Source organism: Macrobrachium nipponense, chromosome 6 (assembly GCF_015104395.2).
Source record: "Macrobrachium nipponense isolate FS-2020 chromosome 6, ASM1510439v2, whole genome shotgun sequence".
In the NCBI taxonomy this organism is placed as follows: domain Eukaryota; kingdom Metazoa; phylum Arthropoda; class Malacostraca; order Decapoda; family Palaemonidae; genus Macrobrachium; species Macrobrachium nipponense.
In genome coordinates this window covers 127,070,681-127,095,545 of record NC_061108.1, presented here as the reverse complement: position 1 = coordinate 127,095,545, position 24,865 = coordinate 127,070,681, and the positions used below count along the sequence as shown (strand labels likewise).

The following is a 24,865-nucleotide window of genomic DNA, read 5'->3' as shown; positions in this document are numbered from 1 at the left end:
CTTGGCTTTCAGTGAGAATTGATATACTTTTTTTTTTTAATTTGTTAAATTATAATTTCAATTTCTTTTGCAAACTTTTCAAAACTTTAGAGAAGCAGTAAACTAAATTACATTTACAATATTTCAAAATCAATATAATAAAAAGGCCAAATATTTTGAACACTAAATACACTTCAGTTATTTGAATTAGAAAGGAGAACCAATACCTTATTTTCACGTCAATACCTTACTTTCATGTCCAATGTGCATTCTTGAAACTAAATACACACAAAAGCAACCAAACTACAATTAGCCTTGATTCATATTACAAAACAAGATGGTTAATTTCCTTACAAAAAATTATAGATTCTGAGCAAACTGTAAATCAAGATGTTATGGCATCTGAGAAGAATGCAACAAAGCCTTAGTAATAATGCACATGCTGGCAAAAGCATGGGACACAAATAACACAGTGCTACTTACTGTTTTCACTGTTGACCAAATAGGAATGTTGTAATTTGGAACAGAGAACTTATGTTCTTAAAGGTAAAATATTTTATCACTTTTCAATGACCATTTGGAAAAAATGAGCTGCTTTTGTGGCACTACACAGAAAACTTATGTACAGATACCTGTTAAGAAAAGTTAAACTGATTCACCATACCAAAGAAAATTTGTTGCATTGAAGTCTATCAAAATTATATTGTTGCATTGAAGTCTATCAAAATTATATGTTACAGGCATATAATCCTGACTGGATAAAATAAAAAGAAAAATATTTAAAACAAAATACTAATTTTTAATTAGATGCCCTGAGGTTATCAATTACTATGTAAAATTACAAGAATTTTACTGCCAAAATTTGACCTGAAAATAAACAGAAGGCATTTGACTTTTACATTTTTCTGCAAAAAATTCTTGATTTACAGGTAATTCATAAAAGCAGTAAACTGAACATAAATAAATAAAAACATGTAACATAAAAGAATTGATCCTTTACTTAGGAGGCCAGTAAAGGATAAATGTGCTTAAAAATAAAAAAAACTAAAATTGTACTGCAGTGATTTTATACACTGTGCCAAGACATTTGTGTGAAATGCCATAAATATTATGATATATCTACATTACATAGTAATGGTTCCCTGATACTATGGGCATAGCCAACAGAAACAGCTAATTATTTCAACTAGTATGTGACTTAAAGGAAGAAATTTTTGTAAATTATTCACGGCTAAGAGTTGAGATTCCACAAAAGTAGCAGAATAAAAATGTAAAATAAATTAAAAAATCACAGACAATCCTACCACATCATCCTTCTCGATCTATTCTGTAAATATTAAAAAAAAAATGTAGCAATATGTATGTGTATGACAAAAGTTCAAAAGCAGAGCTCAATAGTATTATAAAACAGCTTTGTTTATACATTATTTGCATCCTTGTGGAAAAACATTAATTAGACAAGATCTGAATAGCTTTCATGTTTTAAATCACGAACTGAATGAACAACATAAATTACAAAGTTTAAAAATGAATAATTTATTTACAGTATATTTGTAAATTATCCTGCAACTTTTGACATCTTTTTATTTTCAGAATATTATAACATTTTTATTTTCAGAATATTACAGCTTCTTACAACATAAATTTTGTGAATTTTATTTCATAAAATGAAGGTGCAGACAACTGAAATTTATATGCAAGACCAATTTTGTTTTTTTTACAGTCAACTTGCTATACATCCAAAGCATATTTATTAAAGAAAATAATCTACACATAAAATTCCTTCAACACATTGTGCCTGCATGCTTAATACAATTTTTCACCATTCTTGAGAGAGAAAGAGCACTTGTCTTTCAAAATAAATTCTCTGAAATAAGCAGTTGTCATGACATTTATCACTGGAGTCCTTTCTCAATACTGTGTTGTTTTGCAAATAAGGCTTGATATTTCTTCAAAAAGAAAATGGTCAAGACACTTACCGGTAATGTGAATTAGGTAAGGAAATACTACCCAACAATTTTTATTATGAACCATTTATTTCTCTATACAGACATGCTCAGGTACAATTTGATTCCTCTCTTCATTTACAATAACGTCACAAGATGATTCTCTGTGCAAACCACTGTTCAAATGGTTTCAACTCTTGCATCACTTAACAACCAGGAGGACCAAAGATCCTCATACTCACTGATAACAATGTGATCTATCTTAATTTAATGTTTGTATTTTGGTTCCATTGATCATTCAGTATTTTCAATACTGACTTTTTAAAAAAATTCAACATTATTTGTAGGAATACTTTTCAATCACTGGGTATGGATTAGTAAAAATTTCCATACTCTATTTTAGTCCTTTTTCATCATTCAATTCAAGTTATTGTTTTTCAAATTCTACTTTCACTACAACCCCTCTAACCATCAGGTAGTTCTTATACGTTTAGCCTGGGGCTGACCGAGGGTAGAGTGTCGCTGGAAAATGTATTTAATTTGTGAAAGATATGTTACAAGGTCACTGGTATAGATAAGTGGCACTAAGTCAGGAGCCACCGCACTGCCCCAAGCATCCATTAGGGTGTTAACTTGATGCCTGGAATATGGAATAAAATAAAATTACCATGAAATAACCTAAATTATAGAACAGTGCACCTCCACTTTTTTGTTTTTTGTGGGGATGGGTTCAGAACACACTGCAGAAATGCAAAATCCATTAAAAAAAAAAAAAACTTTTATAACTGCTTCTAACTACCAAATACCCTGTACGTATCCCTTAAACCTAAACACTTACAATTGCCTATTTAAACAGTTCACGGCAAGATTCAATAATTCAAACAAAATTATACCTTAAATTATAATACAGGCAGCCCCTGGTTACTGTTGAGATCAATTACTGATGTTTCAGTTTTATGGTGCTTTTCTTTATAGATAGTGCCGTTCTCTGGCTTAGCCTAAGTGCCGTGAGGCCCTCATAAAATTACAAACATAATGAATATGCATCTTTTACTGGGTCTTTTAAAAATTTATGCTTTACTTCATTGTATCCAATAGTATTGTATGTAGTCTCCTATTCCTATTGTACGATAAAATACAAACAAAGTGATTAATGTTTTGGTTTGGAAAAATCAGCTAAGGGCAGGCAGAGGTAAGTTTATTTTGCTGTATTTAATCCAATTCAGAGCAATTTTCTCGCTTCTATTTAGAGTAGAGAAATCTCTAGATACTCTATTTATATGGGACAAGGTTATTTTTCATGATATGAAGTGTTTTTAAGTTGAAATACAACTTAAATACATCTTGTTGTGAAATAGATTTAGTTTTTTTTTTTTTGTTAATAGATGGTGGCAGTTTTTTTTTTTTTTTTTGGGGGGGGAAACAAAAATTAAGAGATTCTGTTTGCTATTTTCGCCCTAGTATTTCATCATAATATGAGCTTTTTGTATTTATCCTATACTGGATTGAAAACAACAGTTAAGTGTGTTCTTTCATGCCCAGCATTTTTTATTAAAATACTTTTTCCTCCACTATTATTTGTGGTCGAGTTTCATCCATTTTGCTGGTGCACAATAATTTATACAGTTACTAGCAGTGTGAACATTGTTTTCCCAGCTTCATCTACAACTGCAAGTTAAATATAGCAGTGCTAGATATCCTTGCCAATACGTATTTTCTCCATAGTGAATACGTAAAGGTATAATGTAAAAGTATATGTCCTATTCTATTTAACGACACCTGTAACATAACTACAGTAATTTCTTAATAGCGTACGATGGAAGAAATGCAAACAAAGTGTTATTATCTGATTTGGATCAGTTGTTTGTAGCTTACCTGTAAGTTCATCGAATCTGATGTTAAAAATTTTTTAACTACCATGCAGACCACAGTAGTAAAGCATTAGGCAAATGAAATACCACATTTTCATTACAGTTAAATATCTAGCCATGACATTCTCTAAGGCGTCGTTGACTAGTCTCGGGCACCGTAAGAGACTGCCTGTTTCAATAAAATGCATTTTTTTAAACAATAAAATGCATTTTTCTTTCAAAGATGCTTGACCAATGGCTAAAACACAAAGGTCATGAAACATGATATATGTAAATTAGGTTTATGATCTCTTATATGCAATTCTAAAACTGAAAAGTTACAGTCGAGAGAGAGAAAGAGAGATTATTGCCCTGCTTAGTTTGCTACAATGACAAGATATCCATTAGCAAAAGTCGAATAATAGTTTTGCTGAGAATAGTGAAAATTTTCAATAAAACTTATTTCTCCATATCTAATTATAGTATAATGCATACATTATTACCATATTATTTTCGTATTGCAAAATATGAACAGAGATGTTCCATTTACATTCTGGTTTTGTTTACATTCTAAAAATAATCGGTTGATTGCATTTTACCGTTGACACCACTTTAGTTGCCGAATTGAACTTAATTCAGAGATAAAGTTTCTTTCATGAATGATCAAAGCTAGGTTTAAAAATTTTAACTACATTACTTATAAACATAGTAAATTAAGTAAATGTGTGATTTGCCAGTTTCAGAAGTTGATTTTGCTTCCAAAACATTTTGGAGTATGCTACAAAATTAGTTTCTTCAGCCACAGCTACAATACCTGCTGCTGAATGTTGGTGGCATATTTTCTTAGCATCATCTTCACCTTTGTGTGACAGATGAATACAAAAAAGTAATTTATTTCTACATGAAATTAAATTGAAAATAAGCAAGTTTTTATCAAGACAACTGTAATGCAACTCTCAATAAATGTGTTACTTACAGCAACTAACAGCGGCAACCAGCTGTTTGTTGATTCTGCTGATTATGTCAATATTTCCTGTTGTTTATTCTAGTGTTTTACATGCAGTAGCAAGTGGCTGTTACTGGTTGAATGTATGATGAAATTTTGTTACTTAAAAGCTAACAAACATAAGTCATTAATGAAATCTATCGAAAATGAGAGAAATTAAGCAGCCTAACCTAGTACTATACCCTGCATATTATGCAACTCTGATATTTTGGGACGATATTTTAATGATCGCATGATACACATGATCAGAGGAAACATACGTGATTATTATACGCAAATTATGATTCTTATGCTGTGATTTTTTAGTATTACGGAATGTTATTGTGAATACTTAGAACCCCTTTTAAAATTATTATAACTGCCACCTTGAAAATGTGTAAACACCAAAGTATCCCTAAAAATACCATCCTATGTCAAATATACATTAAAATATCATCCTATTACAATACATATTAATCTTTGAAATATTGTTAACACCACATATTTCAAAGTAATTCTTTCATTTTATGGTTAAAAATATATGTACATACTGTATGACTTAGTTACTGATGTGTGAAAATATGTAATCCAGACCCCCTTATGTATTCAGTCATGCATGTTTTCTTTCACAGTGTTACTATTCAATCCGTCCAGTTTTCTTTTTACATGAAAAACAACTGTATGTAAAATCACAATTGAGAGAGAAAGAAAGAACAAAAATATGTATAACATTAAAAAATATATACACTAGTACAACATAAGCGAACATAAAAATTTATACACTAGTACAAATACGTAAATAGGGTACTCACCAGTGATGTATGTTACTGAAAGATGACGATGATGAATTAGCTGTGCAGTCCAATGAATGACGATGAAAATAGACTGCACAGCTAAACAGAGGAGTTACACCTCCTCCGAGGGCACCTCTTTACCTTCAGGAGGCACTGACTCAGGCAATTTGGGAGGCACTACTTCAGGCGACTGGGGGGGCTTTGGAGGGTCCTTTATCCGTCAGGGCTTGATTATAGGGCTCCAATGCCATATCAAAGATGTCTGAAAACTTTTAATGATCGTTCCATGCAAGGATGTTCCATGTTGCAACAAACTCCTGGGCATTGTTTATCATTCTCCTAATTTGAGACAGGCATTCCAAAGTCACGCCCCCTCCTCCGGCTCCTGTTCCTCTCCAGAATCTGGAATGTCTTCTTCCTCACTGGCAGATTTCATCAGGTCTTCAAAATGCTGATCTGCCAGGGGGTCAGAGTGGGCATCAATGTGGGTGTCGACTTTGTCGTCGGTAATATCATGAAAGCCTTCACCACCAAGAATTCTCGCCAACTGGACCACCTTATTAATGGCTGAATGCTGGATTTTCCCAGGAGAGAAGCATGTATAATTATGGACACAGTTTGGCCACAAATTACTCCAGCATGCATTCAGCATCTCCTTTTTCGTGTCCTTCAGCGACTGGTTGATGACAGACAGACATAAGGCATTCATGAATCTTTTTCACTGTCAAGGTCCATTGCATCTCATCAACAAAATGCTGAAAGGAGTTCCTGGTGTAGAGTGCCTTGAAGGCATGGATCATGGCCTGGTCTATAGGTTGGAGGAGAGAGGTGGTGTTGGGAGGGAGGAAATCGAGCTTGACTCCCTTGTAATAAAGATCGAGAGGGTGGCCACCAGGATTGTCCAGGTATTGCCTAACTTGAGGAATGACACTCTGGTGGTACCAGTACTCCATAAGGACTTTGGTGATCCAGGCCTTGGGATTATGCATCCAGAAGATGGCCAGCCATGCCTTGTTCTTATTCTCGAGTGCCCTAGGGTTTGCAGCCTTTTAAATGAGGCCTGGTTTCATCACAAAGCCAGCTGCATTCCAATACATTAGGAAAGTAACCCTGTCCTTCTGTGCCTTGAATTAAGAGGCTTTAGCTTCATCCTTTATTTCATATGTCTGGGAAGGCATTTTTTTCCAGAACAGGCCAGTTTCGTCCATATTGAACACCTGTTTTGGGCAGTATCCTTTCTCCTGCAGAATTTTCTTGAAGGTCTGAAGATATTTTATGGCCGCCTCTTTGTCAGCTGATGCTGCTTCCATATGTACGGAAACAGACTTTACATGGAACTACTGGAACTGGTGAAACCATCCTTTGCTCACCTGAAAACCTTGGGGAGCTGACAACAGTCCCAGTTGTGGCTCTTCCTCTTCATCTTCAGGTGCAGCTTCATTGAAGCCCAAGAATTCTAATTCCCCTTCTTCATCGCCTTCCTGTGCCTCTAGTTTGCCGACTTCCGTAGCAGTGATAGCTGCTGGTAGAGCTATCGCACTTTCTCGCATATGATGTTGGAGTCAAGGACGTTCTTTTTACTGTAGTCCTTGATCCAGCACGCGAGTGCAGATTCCTCCGTACAATTGTTTTATCGAGCACTGTCGGTGCTGCTTTAGCTGTACCAAAGTAGGTCGTTCTTACACTTTTTCTGAATTCACTTTCTTTTTTCTTAATGTATCTCAACGTGCTCTCATTCTAATGTATCTCACTGTGCTCTCATTCAACATATCAAGAACTTTCACCTTCTCATCGAGCTTCACAACAGTCTTCTTTCTTTTAGGCTCTTCGATTACATCCGCTCATATCAGTACCTTTCGTTGATGAAAGAGAGATGCGTGATACCCATAATTCCATCTTCACGAGATGGAGCTGTGGTTTCAACCAATCAACACCAAACCAATCAATACCAAGTGTACAGCCAATGAGCAACAAGGAAAATGAATGCTACTCCTGGATTGGCCGCTTTGCAGATGACAGCCAATAGAGTGCCGAGTACCATTTCATAACCTGCTATTCCCATTGTCTTACATATTGTAGACATGCTCTGCGTACTTATTGTATCATCCTAAAACACTTTATGTACGTAGGTACTATAATATTAAGAAATCATCTTAAAACAAAAATTTCATAAAATGTCGTATGCTCAGAATATCAATGTGCAATTTATGCCCAATTGACCTAATGCAGTTCAATGTTCTATCATTTATGCATGTTTGTGTGTGTGTGTGTGGTACAGTATATTACAGTGCTTCCCTGGTTTTATGCGTTTCACATTTCAACGGTCCACTTTGTCGCAGATTTCTGTGGAATACATTATTCACTTTTCCAAGGGGAACTTTCACTAATTTGCAGATTTTTCCTATTGCCATACCTCTAAAATTATTACTATGTAATTTTCTTTTACTCTGTAGAGCAACACTATTTATTCACTAATTACTGTATTTCTTCATATTGTTTGTGTGACTTAACTTATTTTTAGGATAAAAATTATTTACAGCATACTTATAATGTAGTTCAGCATCTATTAAGCTCATTCCAGGTTGGGCCCCATGCTGAGCATAAATAGGTGTCTGATTCTCTCTCTCTCTCTAAGGGTAATGTAAGATGTATTTGAAATGATATTGCTGCAAAGTTTTTGATGATAAAGCATAATTGTACAATATTTAAAATATTCTCTTATTTTTCATTTTACTTTCCAGTAAAAGCAGACTGGAAAATAAAATAAAATAAAAATAATAAGCAAATAATGTTCACATGCTTTACCATAAAATTTTTTTTTACAGTAATATCATTCCAAATACATCTTTCATTAGCCAGAGAGAGAGAGAGAGAGAGAGAGAGAGAGAGAGAGAGAGAGAGAGAGAGAGAGAGAGAGAGAGAGAGAGAGAGAGAGAGAATCGTACACCTATTATGCTCAGTACAGGGCCAAACCTGGAGTGAGCTTAATATATACATAACTACATTAAAAGTAGGCTGTAAATCATTTTTATCATAAAAATCAATATTTAGTCACATGAACAATATGAGAAAATACAGTAATTAGTGAATATACAGTGTTGTTATACAAAAAAAGAAGCAAATTAGGGATAATTACATTAACATTAATATTTTATAATGAATAAATCACTGTTAAAACATTTTAGGGAGTGTATACACTTAAAAAAAGAGTAACAGTTGTAATAGGGTACTAATCTAGGATGTTTTGGGATGATACTTTGGGGTGTATCTTTGTTTGAACTATAAAATTAAGCAGTGAAATGTTAAAATAGACAGTTATAAACATTTTACATTATGGTGTACTGGATATATAGCTGTTATAAGCCAGTTATAAGGATTTTTAGAGGGGATTTTTGCATTTCTGTGGCAGGTTCTAGAACCCAATACCATGTAAAAGTGGGGGAGCACTGTACTACAGACTAAAAATATTCTTAAAATGTCCTCTAAACATTCTGCTTCTCTTAAGTCTTCTGGCAAAGAGCCTAAGCATCAAAGCCCCTTACAGTTAACAACATATGAGAAAATAAGACATGATTGTTATGCTGAGAGGGGGTAAAAGTCGCGGAGAAGAAGCAGGCCATCACCATGTGACTGAAAGCAGAGTCGCCTCCACTGAGAATGAACATGAACAGGGTATTCTTGGGGAGGTCATTCTTGGAGAAGAACTCGCCACCCTCTTTACTATCTCACCACTGGACCAGGACTTTGAAGAATTTCATGGTCTGTATAATTTGATCAGGGAAGTCAGGCAGATACAGACAATGGTCAAGGCATGGGATAAGAATAAAAATGACCCACAAATTTTATCAATATTGTTAGTGAACTAGTGAAGCCCCATCATAACACCTTTGTGAGAATGTGCAAGTACCTCCATATGAGGCAGCCTCCCTAATTCCCTGACAAGCGCCTCCTGAAGCAGGTGAAGAGGCACCCTTAGAGGAGATGTAACTCCTCTACTTTGCTGTGCAATCTATATCTTCATCGTCATTTACCAGACTGCACAACTAATATCATCATCTATAATCATTCATCACCAGTAAGTACTCGTATGATTTAATATCATTACTATAATATTTAATGTCACATATTATACAGTCAATAATATGAAAATACAGAATATTGCGGTACGAAAAAAATTCACATACGCAAATAGGTAACTTTTTATATACGTTCCACAGAAAAACCCGCAAAGAGAAAGTCCTCCCCACGAATAATTTTTAGACATAGGTTCCACAGAAAAATTGAATAGTCGAGTCCGTGAATTCTGAGAGCATGAATATGGGGGTCCACTGTATGCTTGTGCATTTGGGAGCAACCATCAGTTCTGAAATCCAAAAAAATCCGACAACCACAACACAGCTTCCCCCGAGGGTTTCGGATAAGAGATTGTAAACCTGTTAATGAATTATACAATGTAAACAATTTTTATCCTAAAAATCTGTTTAGTCACGAACATAATACTATGAAAATATACAGTAATTAGTGAATACACAGTGTTGCTCTATGAAAAAAAAAAAAAAAAAAAAAAAAAAATAGTAATAATTTTTGCGATACAGTCCATAGAAAAATTCACAAATTGTTGAAAGTTCTCGCATACTAGTGAATATGTTCGACAAAAAAATATGTGAAAAAGTGAAGCGCAAAAAAGTGTCTGGTGTAATGTCATACCAGAGTGCTGCACTTAAAAATAATTAAATGATTATTTACTTCCTCCCGTATAAGATAATATTCCTTGATAGTCCGATGATGTCATACAAATTGCATCCCTGATATTCAGATGATATCCATTAAATAAAATAAAAAATAAATTCAACAAATATTCTGATATCTGATATGAGGAAGCACTGAGATGATGTATGGAGTGTTTGGGGATACTTTTACTTACTCCCCTGCACATAAGGGCTGTTCAAAGAGAATTAGCATTAAACCGGTCAAAGATAGAATATACAAGTTTTTTCAATTTTTCATAATGTTTTTGTTATCTCATACCAATAACTGCCCGTAATTTAACTTTTTTGTTTGAAATAAACCCTCTTCCTTTTCTTATAGTAACTAGGCTGAACTTCAGCTACAAATTAGCAGCTTAGTTTCCCTATAAAAGAAAATATAAACACATTAATTAGAAAAACTAATTTGGTTTTTTAGTTCTTAATCATAATTCTTACTGAGACATAAACATTTACTTACCAGTTGGCTTTGTAAACGGTTACAGTTAGGACATTCTGAAACACCTCAATGCATTCATTAAGGGTAGCAGCAGGGAAGAAATCCTTTATGATATCCTGGATTGCAACCATATTAAAATCTGAGGCATTTTGATGAGAATACGCATTACGATTTATACATAATACAGCTTTTCCATCCATCATAACCTGCAATTGAAAATGTCAAGACTCATTCACCATTATGTAATGCTCATTTTTAAGTTAACTAAATTCATGTGGAATAGAAAAACTCAGCATATGAAGATTTATTCTAAACTTTCAAGATATTAAAAATTTTGACAGCATAAGAACTTTTTGATGAATGTAGTCGACTACAAGATCATCCAATATGAGAAATTTTGCCTATATGATAGCTACTTCATATGATTAAATTTTTTTACAATGAAATTAGAAGGAAAAAAAATCTGAGGATGTGTCAGAGGCACCAGTATTGAGCTGCTAGGAGAGAGGAACATTCTTTGGTCAAAGTACCTAAATAGAGTTTCACCCTCTGACCAATATCCTATGAGGTCTGGATAAACTAATCCTTTTTAATAATAATATTGACCAATATCCTAAGAACTTGAGATGTTTAAATGTGTTGTGAACCTCAAAATAAATTCAAGAACACTTACAGAAATAGTACACTTACTAGTGTATTTCTAAAGCGAATAATTTTAACTGTAAAACTACATTAAAGTGTCGAAAGTGAGAACATCTTGAACATGTCTTTCATGAGAGAAACTGTAGTTAACGGCCTGGATTAGACATTGATTATCACAAGTACATATAAAATACTTGTACCAACCTTTTATAGTTTTTTTCCTTTTCTTGGAACCTTTTAGTTTTTTCCTTTCTCGAATTCAGTAACAAAATAGAAAAAATAATTAAGCAAGCTGGATATTTAATCTTACATTACAGTGACTGAGCAATAGTACTCGCTAGATGAGGATAGTTACAGTTCCGGTTAAAAAGCATATTGTAAGGTGAAAAACCTACGGCAGTCTTTAGGGTATGTCCTACTTATGGTTTCAGTATTACTGTAAAATAGTATCAATGATATTTCCAATGTATTTGGGTAGTAAGCTGAAAGTTTCTTACATACTCTTTATGGTTTTGGCATGCAAAAGAAATTCTGACATCACATTTTCAAAGTCACCCTAGTCACACATAAGTGGAAGGCTGATTTAGTCTTTTTTTGCATTGAAAGAAATTCTTTAAAAAACTGTAGAGAAAACAGTAATTGTTAAAAAAGAAAAAGCGGCATTTAAGTTACCTTCCTAACTTTGTACGGTGGTTCCTGTATTGTAGGATCAGGTCTGAAGGCAGGGGTATCTACAAGTCGCTGTTTATCCAATCCATTTCTACCCACACCTTTGTGACTAGAAAGATTGTCAGGCCTTAAGCCATTGGCCACAGGAATGAGAGGTGGAGGGGCTTTGGATGCGGATTTTGAGCTGTTCGAGTTGGAATTCTGAAAATGAGAAAAACAAGACATGATTAGGCACCATTATCAAGCTGATTAAGATTTTAATATTTTTCAAAAAAAGCACAATTATAATATTTTCAATTCTGGAAGCAGAGCAATGGGATCCTGAAAGGAAGAGAAACAAAATGCAATAGCAGCAACAACTACACCTGTCATTATTAATTGCCCAGATATACACAACTATAAAATAAGCATAGCAATTAGCACAAAACCATTTACATTCTTGCTTTTTGTTGAATTCTTCACTTTCAAAAATTAAAGATGTCTCAAAATGGATATTTATAGTTTACTTATACCATGTATGATGGCATGGGAGATTTAAGACAGAAAATCTCCCAAAATGGGTGGACTACTGTGAATAGTACAAAACTGTTGGTAAAATGCAATGAAAGACCAAGGCTTGCTACCCTACAGTGACCTAATATTTCTATCATGAAAACTCTCCTGACAAGCCAGACACCACAGTAAAAATGCTAACTTATTGGTCTAATTAAACAATTTATCATCAATATTATTATATCAAACCTCGGATTTCATGTCCCAGTTTTTATAAATTTCCTTGGAATTCGTACACCTGGAAACATTCCTTCCAGGGCCCACCCTGTGACTAGGCCCATACTGAGCACCCAAACAGCATCCCATGTTCTCTCGTGACCCATTCTGCCTTGTGTTCATTGATATTGTGCCCTTTTTTTTGTATTTTTATTAAAGTGCAAGTGCTAAATAAGCCATCATGGGGCCAAAGAAAGCTCCAAGTGCCAACCCTTCTGGAAAAAGCGAGAAGCCCTGTAGAATTTAGGAAAGAACTTGTAGCATAGTAGGGAAGTGGTGTATGTGTGGGTGATCTCGCTAGGATATATGGCAAGTCCGTATCAACAATCAGCTCCATCCTAACAAAACAAAACAAAATTTAAGGAAGCTGATGTTGTGAAAGGGGTAAATTCATTAATGAAACAGAGATCGCAACTAATTGAAGATGTTGAGAAGTTTTTGCTCTGGATCAACGAACAACAGTTAGTGGGAGATAGTGTGTCCGAGGTGATAATTTGTGAGAAGGCAAGGATGTTGCATGCCAATCTCAGTAAAGAAAATGCCTACAAGTGCTGATGTTAGTGAATGTTAAAGCCAGCAGAAGCTGGTTTGAAAAATTCAAACAACCAACGGGGGTAAGCAACCCCCGATAGTGCTTGTAGAAACAAGGAGAAGTAATCCCAGATAGGTAATTGATATATGAAGTCAGATTCCCCTTCCAAAAAATAATTTCTCGTCCTCCCCCTCTCCCTCTTCCATAAAGGTAAGAGTGACGTTAAATGTTTATTTATTCATTTCATTAGTCACTCACTTATTTTTCTTTGTTTTCTGTATGTAAAACTGTTATTCTCTATAAAGGTACTTTTTGTTAAAATTTTTTAGTGTCTGGGTCGCATTAATTGGATTTGCATTATTCCTTATGGGACTTACCGTTTCAGATTTCGTACACTTCATACTTCATGAGACATTCTGGAACGGATTATTTATGAAAACCAAAGTTCCACTGTATTTTAATTACTATTATGAACAATAATATATAAATAATAATAATGAAATTATGACAGCCTGTTTTTTCTTCCAGAGTTCTATGGAAACATTACTCACTTCTCTTAATACACATCATACTTATGTTTACATCACGACATCTGTGGAAATAATGAAAAACATACACATTGCTATCTTTCATAATTAACCTATGGTAAAACTACTTCAATACAGCACTTTTAACATGAAGAATACCACAAACCATTACAGTCTAGTTTTAATCATAGTAAAATTGTTAATTCGTTCTTGTGTAAAATTCAAGGCAAAGAAAAAATTAAAGTTGGAGACCTAAGAGTACAGGAGCAAAAATGAAATAAGAAAAGCAAAAACAGACAACACAGTAAAAAGGCCAAATGGATAACGTAGTTTGTATAATCACATGACTCTCTCTCTCTCTCTCTCTCTCTCTCTCTCTCTCTCTCTCTCTCTCTCTCTCTCTCTCTCTCTCTCTCTCTCTCTCTCTCTCTCTCTCTCTCTCTCCTCTCTACTCTCTCTCTCTCTCTCTCTCCTCCTGTTCATTTAATATAATAACAATAAAAACAAATAAATGATTGGCCAAGGGGTTGAACATGAAATAGGGTGACCAGACGACCAGTCACCATGTTCAGTGACCTGTCCCTGGCTACTGCTGTCCCCGGAAATGTACCCAGTTTTCACTGTAACTGAAAGATCCGAAATTGGAATACGTACAGGAGAAAAAAAAAAAGGTTGATCAAACTAGTATATATAAAAATTAGTTGCAAAATGACAAATTTTTAAATCAATTTGTATTTTTCATAGCTAACAAACCTGAGGTCTTAACAACAGGATAATCTTCTAGCGCTAGCTGGAAAACTGGTAAAAACAATCAGACTGTAAAACACGGAATCTGTGGCATCTGGCAACTCATGCATATACGGAGTGGATGACTGGTCATCGACCAAGATCGTACCCCAGCAAAACATCAGTCTTTCTTGTAACACCTTGGAGACCGTAGTTTCGCATTGCTCTCCTTTTCCAGATGCTTTTGCTGTAGATACGACTTTTACTTGCACTGTACAGTGTATATAACTAAGGAAATGATAAACAGCTTTGCTCGACATAATTTGCTAGATTACCTTCCAAGAACATAAAACCAAATTTCCCGCTAAACCATTGTCAGCATTGTCATGCACGTTTGACTCCCCCTCTTGCCTTCCTACCAGCAACCAGCCAGCACCACACTCTGCCATCCAGCAGTGTTTTGGCAGTTGATAATTTTAATACTGTTCAATCACTGGTAAGTAGTCATTAAATCATAGCCTGCCTTGATTTAATCAATTGAATTTTTATTCAATTCCTTTGCAGTTAAAGATACGTAAGGTGAGAGAAACTTTTGAATGCTGCTTTATGAATGGCAAGGGCAGTGTCCCTGTTTTAGTTCTCAATGACAAAAATACATCAAGTTACGGAGGTTTTTAAGCCTCTGAACTGAATACGTCCCCAGATTTTGTCTCAGAAATCTGGTCACCTTAACATGAAATATTTGTACATTAAAAACAATTCAAAATTTCAACTTACAGACAGTACAATATACTATGTTTAACCATCATGACTCAAGTACTTTTTCTATTCTTTATAGCTACACTACCTTCTTCCTTTTACTTTTCATTTGTTCCCTTTAATCTCTCTAGACAGCTCTTCAACTTAACTTTCCCTACATTCACCCACTTTTTTCTTAACACCACTTTCAAGTGAGCCAAGACATGGGACTCATCACTAAATAGTTTTCCTATAGTACTACCTATAACATTACATCCATCAGCAGAATCCATTAAGAAGTTTCCTCATAGAGAAACCCAGTTAACTGGAATAATATTTCATGCAATGAAGCATCAACAGAAGAGATAAAGTAAATAATTCTTTTCATAGTCTGAACACTTCTTATCCAGTTTACAGCAGACACACACAGGAAAATAAGCAACCTTCTCTAAAGTTACAGCCAAGGTTAATTCTTATTCAACTTTTAGCCTCATCAAGTATGACATTAACCTAAATTTCCATATCAGTCTCCTTAGTGAAGTATTAATACCAACTATGAAGTTCAGAGGTTACAGCCATTGTAAAATTTATTTTCAATATTTGACCTTACTAGTACAAATAGGACTTAACAGATCAAGTTAGAGATGTACCTCCATCAAGGTTAATAAAGTGACAAAGATCATCATACCTTAGCTCATAGAGCAGGACATCCAGGACTTATCTTAATTTTTTTTTTAATTATGTGCAATGATTAATCAGTGATGGTTAAAATGAGCAAAAGAGATAATTTCATTTATTAAGAGGCAATGAACATGAAAACAAGCCTAAGCATTCTCAGCCAGATTATGGTGTACAGTAAGTTAAGGTAGAGAATCTTCAATATGAGCTAAGATTTTTGTAAAGTGAAGAACAAAAGTTTTTGGTTCTAAAGTATATACTATAGTAGATTCACATAACCGTGCATTTGATGTCTAGGCCAGTCCCTTACAATGCTCCTGACTGGCTGTTGATAAGCCAATCAGGAGCGTCGTAAGGGATTGGCTTAGACATCAATTGCACGGTTGATTTGAATCTACTATAGTAAATTTAGGGCCAATTCCTCTTGATTTTTTTATGACATTCAAGATTTTCCAGTGTCAAAATCTATGCTGGATGCTACTTTGCATTGATCACTTTAAATTAAGATGCCAGGCAAGGTCAAGCACTTATTCCCATTCTATGTGAAGTTACACATCACACTCTCAAGCCCACATACTCAGCAGCACACTCCCAAGTCATTCTATTTGGCTGTAGTCAGTTGGGTGGGAGACCATACCATGGAGCAACTGTCAAAATTTGTGCACAGCATTATTATTTCTTTCTGAGGATTTAGAATTTATGCAGACTTTTTGCTATGATTACATATATAAAAAATATTACCCTGTTGTGTTATCAGAAGTGAAGAATCCATGATCTTTGGCTAAAGATTTATCATAATGACATTTTTATGTGGATGAAGATTTAATAATGCTCAGAAAATTTTGCAGATTCTGACAAAATTTATTTTACTGACTTGCTTCCATTGACTTGTGCATTTAGGGATTGGGTCAAAAAGATTTGTTCACTAAATACGCATAGGTAAAAAAAAAAATGACCCATTCAAAGTTCTAATAAAATCACTGTACTTCTACATTACATTCTTTTTTAAACACTAAAATTTAAGATTCACTCAGGTATATCCCTTAAATCCTTTAAAGCCAGCACAATCAAGGACCCAACATACTACATTTAAACCAGTTTCATATATTTTGTAAAAAATACAGTTTGTTAACTAAAGGCATTTTCAAAGAACTTTAAAGAGCTTCTAAAAATATTTTCTGTTAAAACGGAAATATTATTGCAAGGTGACTGGATTTTTTGGACTAAGACCTACTCTAAAGACTGAAACTGTTTTATGATCTACCATACTACATAATCACATTTTTACATTGGAAAAATTTTTTAATCGCACCATAGTACAATGAAAACTGAGTATAATTGCCTCATTATATATATTGTGTATGTGTTATATATATATATTTTTATATTATATATAATATATATATCTTATAATATGTTGTATGTGTCAGTATGTATGTATTATTGTATTTATTAAATGTATGTAATGTATGTTATGTATGTATGTATGTATGGTTATGTATATATAATATATATATATATATATAATATATATATCTATATATATATTATAAAATTAATTATATATAGAATATATATATATATATATATATCTAGAATATATATTATATATATATATATATATATATATATATATATTATATATATATCGATATAGATATCTATATATATATATATATATATATTATATATCTTATATGTAAATATAATCTATATATATATATATATATATATATATATATATATATATATATAATATATATATATATAATGTATGTATGTATGTATGTTGTTAATGTATGTATATATGTGTATATAATCTTTATATAATATATCTATATATATATATATTATATATTAAATATTATATATATATAAATTATTATATATATTAAATATATATATAAATACATATATATATATATATATAGTATATATATATATATATATATTATGATACAATATATAGATTACATACTATATATATATATAATATATATATAATATAATTATATTATATTATTATAAATATATATAATATATATAATTAATATATCTATATACTATATATAATATATAAGCAATATATATTATTATATATTATAAATCTATATATTATTATATTATAAATATATATATATATATATTATATATATATATATTATATATATATTATTATTAATATATTAATATATTATTAAATATATATATATTATATATAATTATATATAATATAATATATTATTATAATATCTGCTTGTGTTTTGTTTGTTTATATAGGATTGTGGGTGAATGGCAATTGACCAAACAAGTGGCCTCGGTCGACTGTTTGGCCACCTCTGCATTAATAAGTGACAGGGACTCATTCTATTCCTCATATACTGCAACAGTTCCTCAGCCAGATTTGGAGCCATTGGTGTAAATTCCAGAGTGAGAATTATGTAATAAATTTTAAAAATAAGATGAAATATATGCCAAAACAGTTTTATAAAAGCCTAAAAAAATTATGCTAAAAGTTCTCTCTCAAGACAAAACTTACATGTAAACACATGTTGGACCCCTGCCATGCAGCAATAAAGGAAAATGGAGAATCTAATAAAGCAGTCAATTCTATTACTGGGACAATAAAAAGGATCTATTCTTGTCAGCAATTATCAACATCTCTAAAACCTATCATCTTCAATGAGCAGTAAACATTTTGGAATGCTGAATCTGATGACAAACTGAAACATCCATACTATGCAGTCTTCAAATCAGCTTGGCCCCTTGATTTTTAATGATCCCAATGACAATTCCCTGTATGCAAGGAACACTGACAGTTCAATATATATTCTATGTGAATGTCTAAACAAACTAACAATGAATGCCATTTACAAATTAAGACATTCAAGTTTTTTTGTTTTTTTTTTTACTGATCCAAAGACAAATTGTCTAAATACCTGCGTTTATAATCAAACAAAATCCTATTTCCACTAGTAAAGACAAATCACTTGTGTTAGCCCCATGAGAATGAAACGTTTTGATTTAGTGGCATAGTTAAACTAGCTCATATCAGTATGGTTTTCATAATTTTAACACAGCCAGTATAGGTTTGTACATATTCATACTAAGCCATAATCCAAGAAGGACAAAGACTATTATTTGAGCAAATGCTATACTATTTACATTTACCAACTTGAAATTCTGCTGGTTCTACTAGGATATGGCAGTAGTGAATGATCTCTTAAGACCAAAAAGCTTTTCAGCTGGTGTAACTTATTTGACTCCATGGCACTTGATTTAGAATAGTTATGTCAGTTATGCAAGTTGTAAGATAGCTTTGTCTGTCAGGTTGGTACAATTTTACTTTTGATTTTTATACATACAAAACAGGCTTTTTAATTTAACTGTGCCTAATAAAGATACCGTATGAATTTCAAAACTGTGTTTGATAAGGATATAAACTCTTGATATTTCAATATTGTATTTTTCTCCCATCAAAATTTTTCAAAAACATTGTCTTCTATGGGAAATTTGAAATCGATTTTTGAAGATTGGTACTATACTATCTACTTTTGTTATGGCAATGTTAAGAATTCACTCGACATACTGAAGGTTTAGGGCCAAGTAAAATATAGTAAGTCATCCCCAGAGAGTACAGTTTAAGTATTTTTAAAGTTTACCTTTTGACTGATTTGCAATGTTAATTGTCATAAGCAATAATACATACTAAAACCAATTCTTGGTGACACACCATATTCATACCATTTTCAAGGTTAAGATGTGCTGTATAACTATCTGCAATGAAGTCTATTCAAAAATTAAATGTTAAGGGCATTACTGTGAGATTACACCATATGAGAATGAACATTAACTACAAAGGTCAAGATAAGGCGTCACTTATGAAAACGTATACATTCAAGACGGCTTTTACATAAATGTTGAATTTTTAAAGTTTGTTGCTGTACTCTTCATGCCTATTTAAGTACAGTATGAAGTAAACTCAATATAGTACTGTACATTTTTTATCCTAAAACACAATATGCACTGTACATACAGTACTGTATGTACAGAAAGGTGCGCAAAACAAAATTTGAACTTACGAGTGGCAAAGGGTAGTGCTCTGTATAGAATTTTAATTTGCGATCCCATTTGTTTGTATCTCTGAACGTTCGTAAGTAGGGTGATGTCTGTACATACAGAGAACGTGGATTCTACAGAGTATAGAAAGAGTAAGATGAAAAATGGCAAATTATCGTTATCATTATTGGGTACAATAAATTCAGTTCTTAAATTCATAAGGCTAGCCAAATATCCCTTCATAATAAAATTTTGGATGTTTTACTTTAAATTTAATGACTGGGTTTACTGGAATTACAAAATTTGTGATAAAATTTTCTTATTTGTTAAAATTTTGACATTGCTACTGGTTGAATCATTTTTTTTAAATATGTTGAAACTTAAGTGATAGCCTACATTATATACATAAAGTGATTGGGTCATTAGGCATACTCTTCAGCATTAAGAATAAAACAAAATTACTCCAATATGGCACTTTTTTGGGGCTTGCAGAATACCAATACCCAAACATGGGTATATTTCACCTGAGTATTATCAGATTACACTACACAGTCATATATTAGTTTGCCATAGAAGTCAACTTTCATGTGCTCACCTTATAATTTATTCTTAAATTAGAGATTAAAAATTGGAACAGGGTAAGTAATATGACCCCCCAAAAATTATAAAGAGCAAAGCAAAAAAGCAACACAGTTGGGTCAAAATGATACTACACGAACGAACAATGTTCCACACTGCCATATTAAAGAGGGATGGATTTCATGGAAGTTCATTATTCATTAACAAGATGGCTATATTCCAAGTGGTCAGAGTTGCACCCTTGGCTGCTTAATTAGTGTCTTTCATTTTCTATTACCCCCACAAGCGCAGTACACAACATAGGATTTGATAAATGAACACCTAATTTGTTTGAATGAGTTTTATGAAAGATAATTTGAAAAAATGCCAAAACTCACAAGTTCTTGAATATTATGGTACAAATTTTTAAGGTGGCCCTTTTCAATAATCTGAATTGCTGATCTTATTTTACACAATTCTGCTCATTAAATGCAGTGCTGATGAGATTAAAAAAAATAATATACAAATAAATAAATAAGACAAAAACGGACCAGATAAGCCAGGAAAAAAAAAAAAAAAAAAAAAAAAAAAAGTCACATGTAAAGTACAAAAGTATACATGAGACACTATACTGTGAAGTCCATACATGAATACTGTTCAGGGGATGTTAGGCAAATGGTTCATAAATGCTGTTAATAAAATAAACATGTCACTGACTTGGTGCCATGAAAATCAGCCACATATTAAAGATGCAATTAGACGGGCATTACCAAGTGACAGGATACAGGAAAGACTCACCGAGTAAATACCGGAGTTAATACTGGATCAAATGAATCAGAAGAATGAGAGAGAATTATGCCCATCAGGAATTACAGACTCTTTTGCATTTCACAACACCAAAAGAAGTTAGAAAGAGGTCCAGGAAGGGAGACCCCAGGTAGTCACTGTATGGAAAAGACCAACTGTGGGCAGTCTAAATTTAAGGAAGTGGTCTTTACAATGTCAAAATGTAGAAGAGTAAAATGCAACACTAACCCAAATTTATGGTCACCAGTAAGGAAGTAATGGTGTAAGGAAAGAGGCAATATGTAACTCAAGTAACAGCTGATATTACACGAATTGCTCAAACAAAATACAAAACATACACTGAAAACACGTTGCGACAAAACAGTCTGAATCATGGCTATGGTACAGATCTCAAATGAATGTGAGGGAAGGAGAAGCATGGATGAGGACTTAAACAAAATCCTCATTTGGTACAAGAGCTCATGATACATCTGAAGAGAAATTATCAAATGTCTAACAAAAAGAGTATGCCCACAGTAAAAATGTTAATGCTGATGAGGTGTAGTTCTATTAAAATAATGACTTTGTAACATGATGATATGGTAAAAAAAAAAAAAGGGGGGGGAATTTATGCAAGTATAAAGTGCCTAACCTCAAATATAAACTAGGTTATGTATTCATGTGTTTTATCAAACTCCTAACATCACACCAGCACTGTTATGGGTGGAAGAGATCATGTACCCATGAATCAATGGTGATCAAAACTTCAACTCTTCCAAATACTAGTAGCAACTTTTCAGTGAAGAGGACATCCAGAGTAAAGAGAATTAAATGCTTTTAGTTTATTACTGCTAAACTATTTATTCCAATATCTCTGCTGTTTACAATGAGTTCTGACCTTCCATGAACACACTACCACCTGATTTCTGCAAACAGGCAAGCAGTATTGCCAAAAAACTTCATGGAACAGGTAACATAAAAAATTAAACATATAGTTCACATGGCCGTCATTTCTCTTAATTTTTGTTTCTGTACCATAGTTAAATTAATATATTTTTTAGAATATTTATATGCCGTAATCACTATTGTATCTTAGTAATTCCTCTTTGACTACAATGCTTACTGTTTACTGATTATTATTATTACTAACCGAACTCATTTCATTATGTGCTTCCCCATGGATGGGGTGCTGTGATGTGCCCATACCTGCGAGACCCATATAACCAGTTTAGGTGGGTCCTGGCTATAACAGAGCTTTATCCAACAACTTTGCATTTTATGATTTTATTTTCATGAGATTGAATATTAAGTGAACACACTCTTTCTCTACAGTCTTTTACTATCTTGTATTATGCCACAGAGTATTCAAGATTTCTTGGGCCTTCCTACAGATGTTTGAATGGCTAAATCATCTCCATATCTACTGTTATTTGACTAAATGCTCGTAAATCCCTCTCATTATGTCTAACCCATCTCAATCTCTGACATTTGTACTTAACAGTAACATAGTATTTCAATTTACACCCAATTAAGCAGAAAGCAATAATGAGACTACCCAGTGGGATTGCAGTACTAGTAGTTCCCTAAAGTAGCACAATATATGCAGGCCTATCTTTACAATACAACAATATTTTATTTAGGCACCAGCTGTAATGCTTTTTGTCTAATTTTTCACTCATTCCATCTGGTCTCTTCTACTTTCCTGAATTTGTCTCACTCAATTTTGCACTTCCCGTTCACAAACAAACCTTTGGACACACAATTAATTTTAAAAATTTCTACACTAGTTAAACCTGAGAAAGTTGCTATTTCTAGAGTCAATGTATGATACAAGCTTTCTGTTAAGCAATTCGTGCACTAATCCTAGATATTTAATGGCAAATAGATTACTTTTGATATTTAATAGCGAATTAGATTACTTTTGTATCCCATAAATTTTTCCACACACGCTGTGTGTGTAACATAACAGCCCTCAGCTTTACATACTATAAGAATTCTAAGGCCAAATGATTTTTTCATTTTTGACTACTGTACTATTACATATTGTCCATAATTTGTATACGTAATAGCAAACACAAGAATCGACCTGTATATTTAAACTGTTCAACTTAAAAAACTGAAAGCATAACAAAAGTGTGCTCCTGAGAAAGCTAGACAAGATGACTGAGCTTAGTGGACCAAACACAAATGGGAAAAAAAAAAAAAAAAAAAAAAAAAAAAAAAAACACACTTGAAAAAAGTGAATTCGTGGTAACAAATATGGTGACTATAACATACCCATCAACGGTATCAACTGACAACATTCATCCTACCCCAGGGGTTTGTAACAACTGTTAATAACGGAATCACTACACAGGAGGTTTGACTTTTCATTAAAAGATATAATTTATTCGTAGCACTTTCCATTTAGCCACTGTATATACAAGACTTGTCATAGCACTACCAACCCCATAGATAACCTGCCTCATAGTATCACCAGATATGAGGGGGGTACCCCTCACCATATAATCACCAAATACAAGACAGGAAAAACCATCTTACAGATATTTAATACTGTCATTCCCACACTGCAAGAAACCAAAATATGCAATTTTGCACTCCAGGTCTAGTGACCACTGAAAATTACTCTTAACATTTTTACTGCCACAAGCAGATTTTTCCCATGAAATTACCAACTAAATCTTATCCCCTTAAGGTTCTGACATGCACGCCCGGCACTCTTGGCAGTGGCCACTACTACCATCCACCCAGTTTCAAATTCCTAATGCTATAAACCCAAAGCCTCTACTACTTTGGGTCACTTAATACAAACCTCCACTCCTCCTCCTCAATCCTCTTACTTCATCCAACACAATCTCCCTCCCTGCTTCCAGGGAATCCTCTCTCAACCACTGACAGCCACATCTTCCTTATAGAAATACTTATAGGGGACTTATACATTTCTAAAGAAAGATATTTCCTTGTATGAAGAATCGCGTACCAATAAGAGGGAAGGGGCCTAAAATATCACCCAGAGCCATGCCCAGACTTCGCACAATACCGTACCATTCTTCATACAATGTAGTGACGGAAATTTTAGTCCATGTCTTCTCACATCCTCCCTCCACTACCATTTCTCTATTTTCACCTGAAACTCCCACTGGTCCCATCCCCATCCTCCCAAACTTAGCTATGGCCTCCCAACAGTGAAAATTAAAAAATAACACCCCAAACAGCAAAAGAAGAGAGGAGGAATAATTATCTCCTCATAACACTTCATTCATATGCAAGACTAAACATTATATAAAGAAATATCATTGGTACAAGAACTATGAAGTTGAGGAAGAAACATTCCACAAATGAACACAAACTACCATCTTAAGCTATCTCACACACTAAAATACAGCACTTTCTGATCACCCTCTAATCATGTAACACTGAATA

General features: G+C 33.3%; 1 protein-coding gene across 3 annotated transcripts in view; it reads right to left on the bottom strand.

Moving 5' to 3' along the window:
- Positions 1-1,993: 1,993 nt before the first annotated feature.
- The window catches only part of LOC135216158 (uncharacterized), a 111,994-nt gene continuing 89,122 nt past the window's right edge, over positions 1,994-24,865 (bottom strand). The window contains exons 6-9 of one of the 3 annotated variants that reach the window (XM_064251269.1): positions 20,122-20,232; positions 12,074-12,271; positions 10,781-10,965; positions 1,994-2,565 (exon numbers count right to left, since the gene is read on the bottom strand). In XM_064251269.1, the coding sequence (XP_064107339.1) occupies positions 2,397-2,565; positions 10,781-10,965; positions 12,074-12,271; positions 20,122-20,232 (663 nt within the window). In that variant the 3' untranslated portion in view covers positions 1,994-2,396. Of the gene's footprint in view, positions 2,566-10,780; positions 10,966-12,073; positions 12,272-18,533; positions 18,600-20,121; positions 20,233-24,865 lie in introns of those variants that run through there. The other 2 variants (XM_064251270.1, XM_064251271.1) reach the window with 2 other exon arrangements.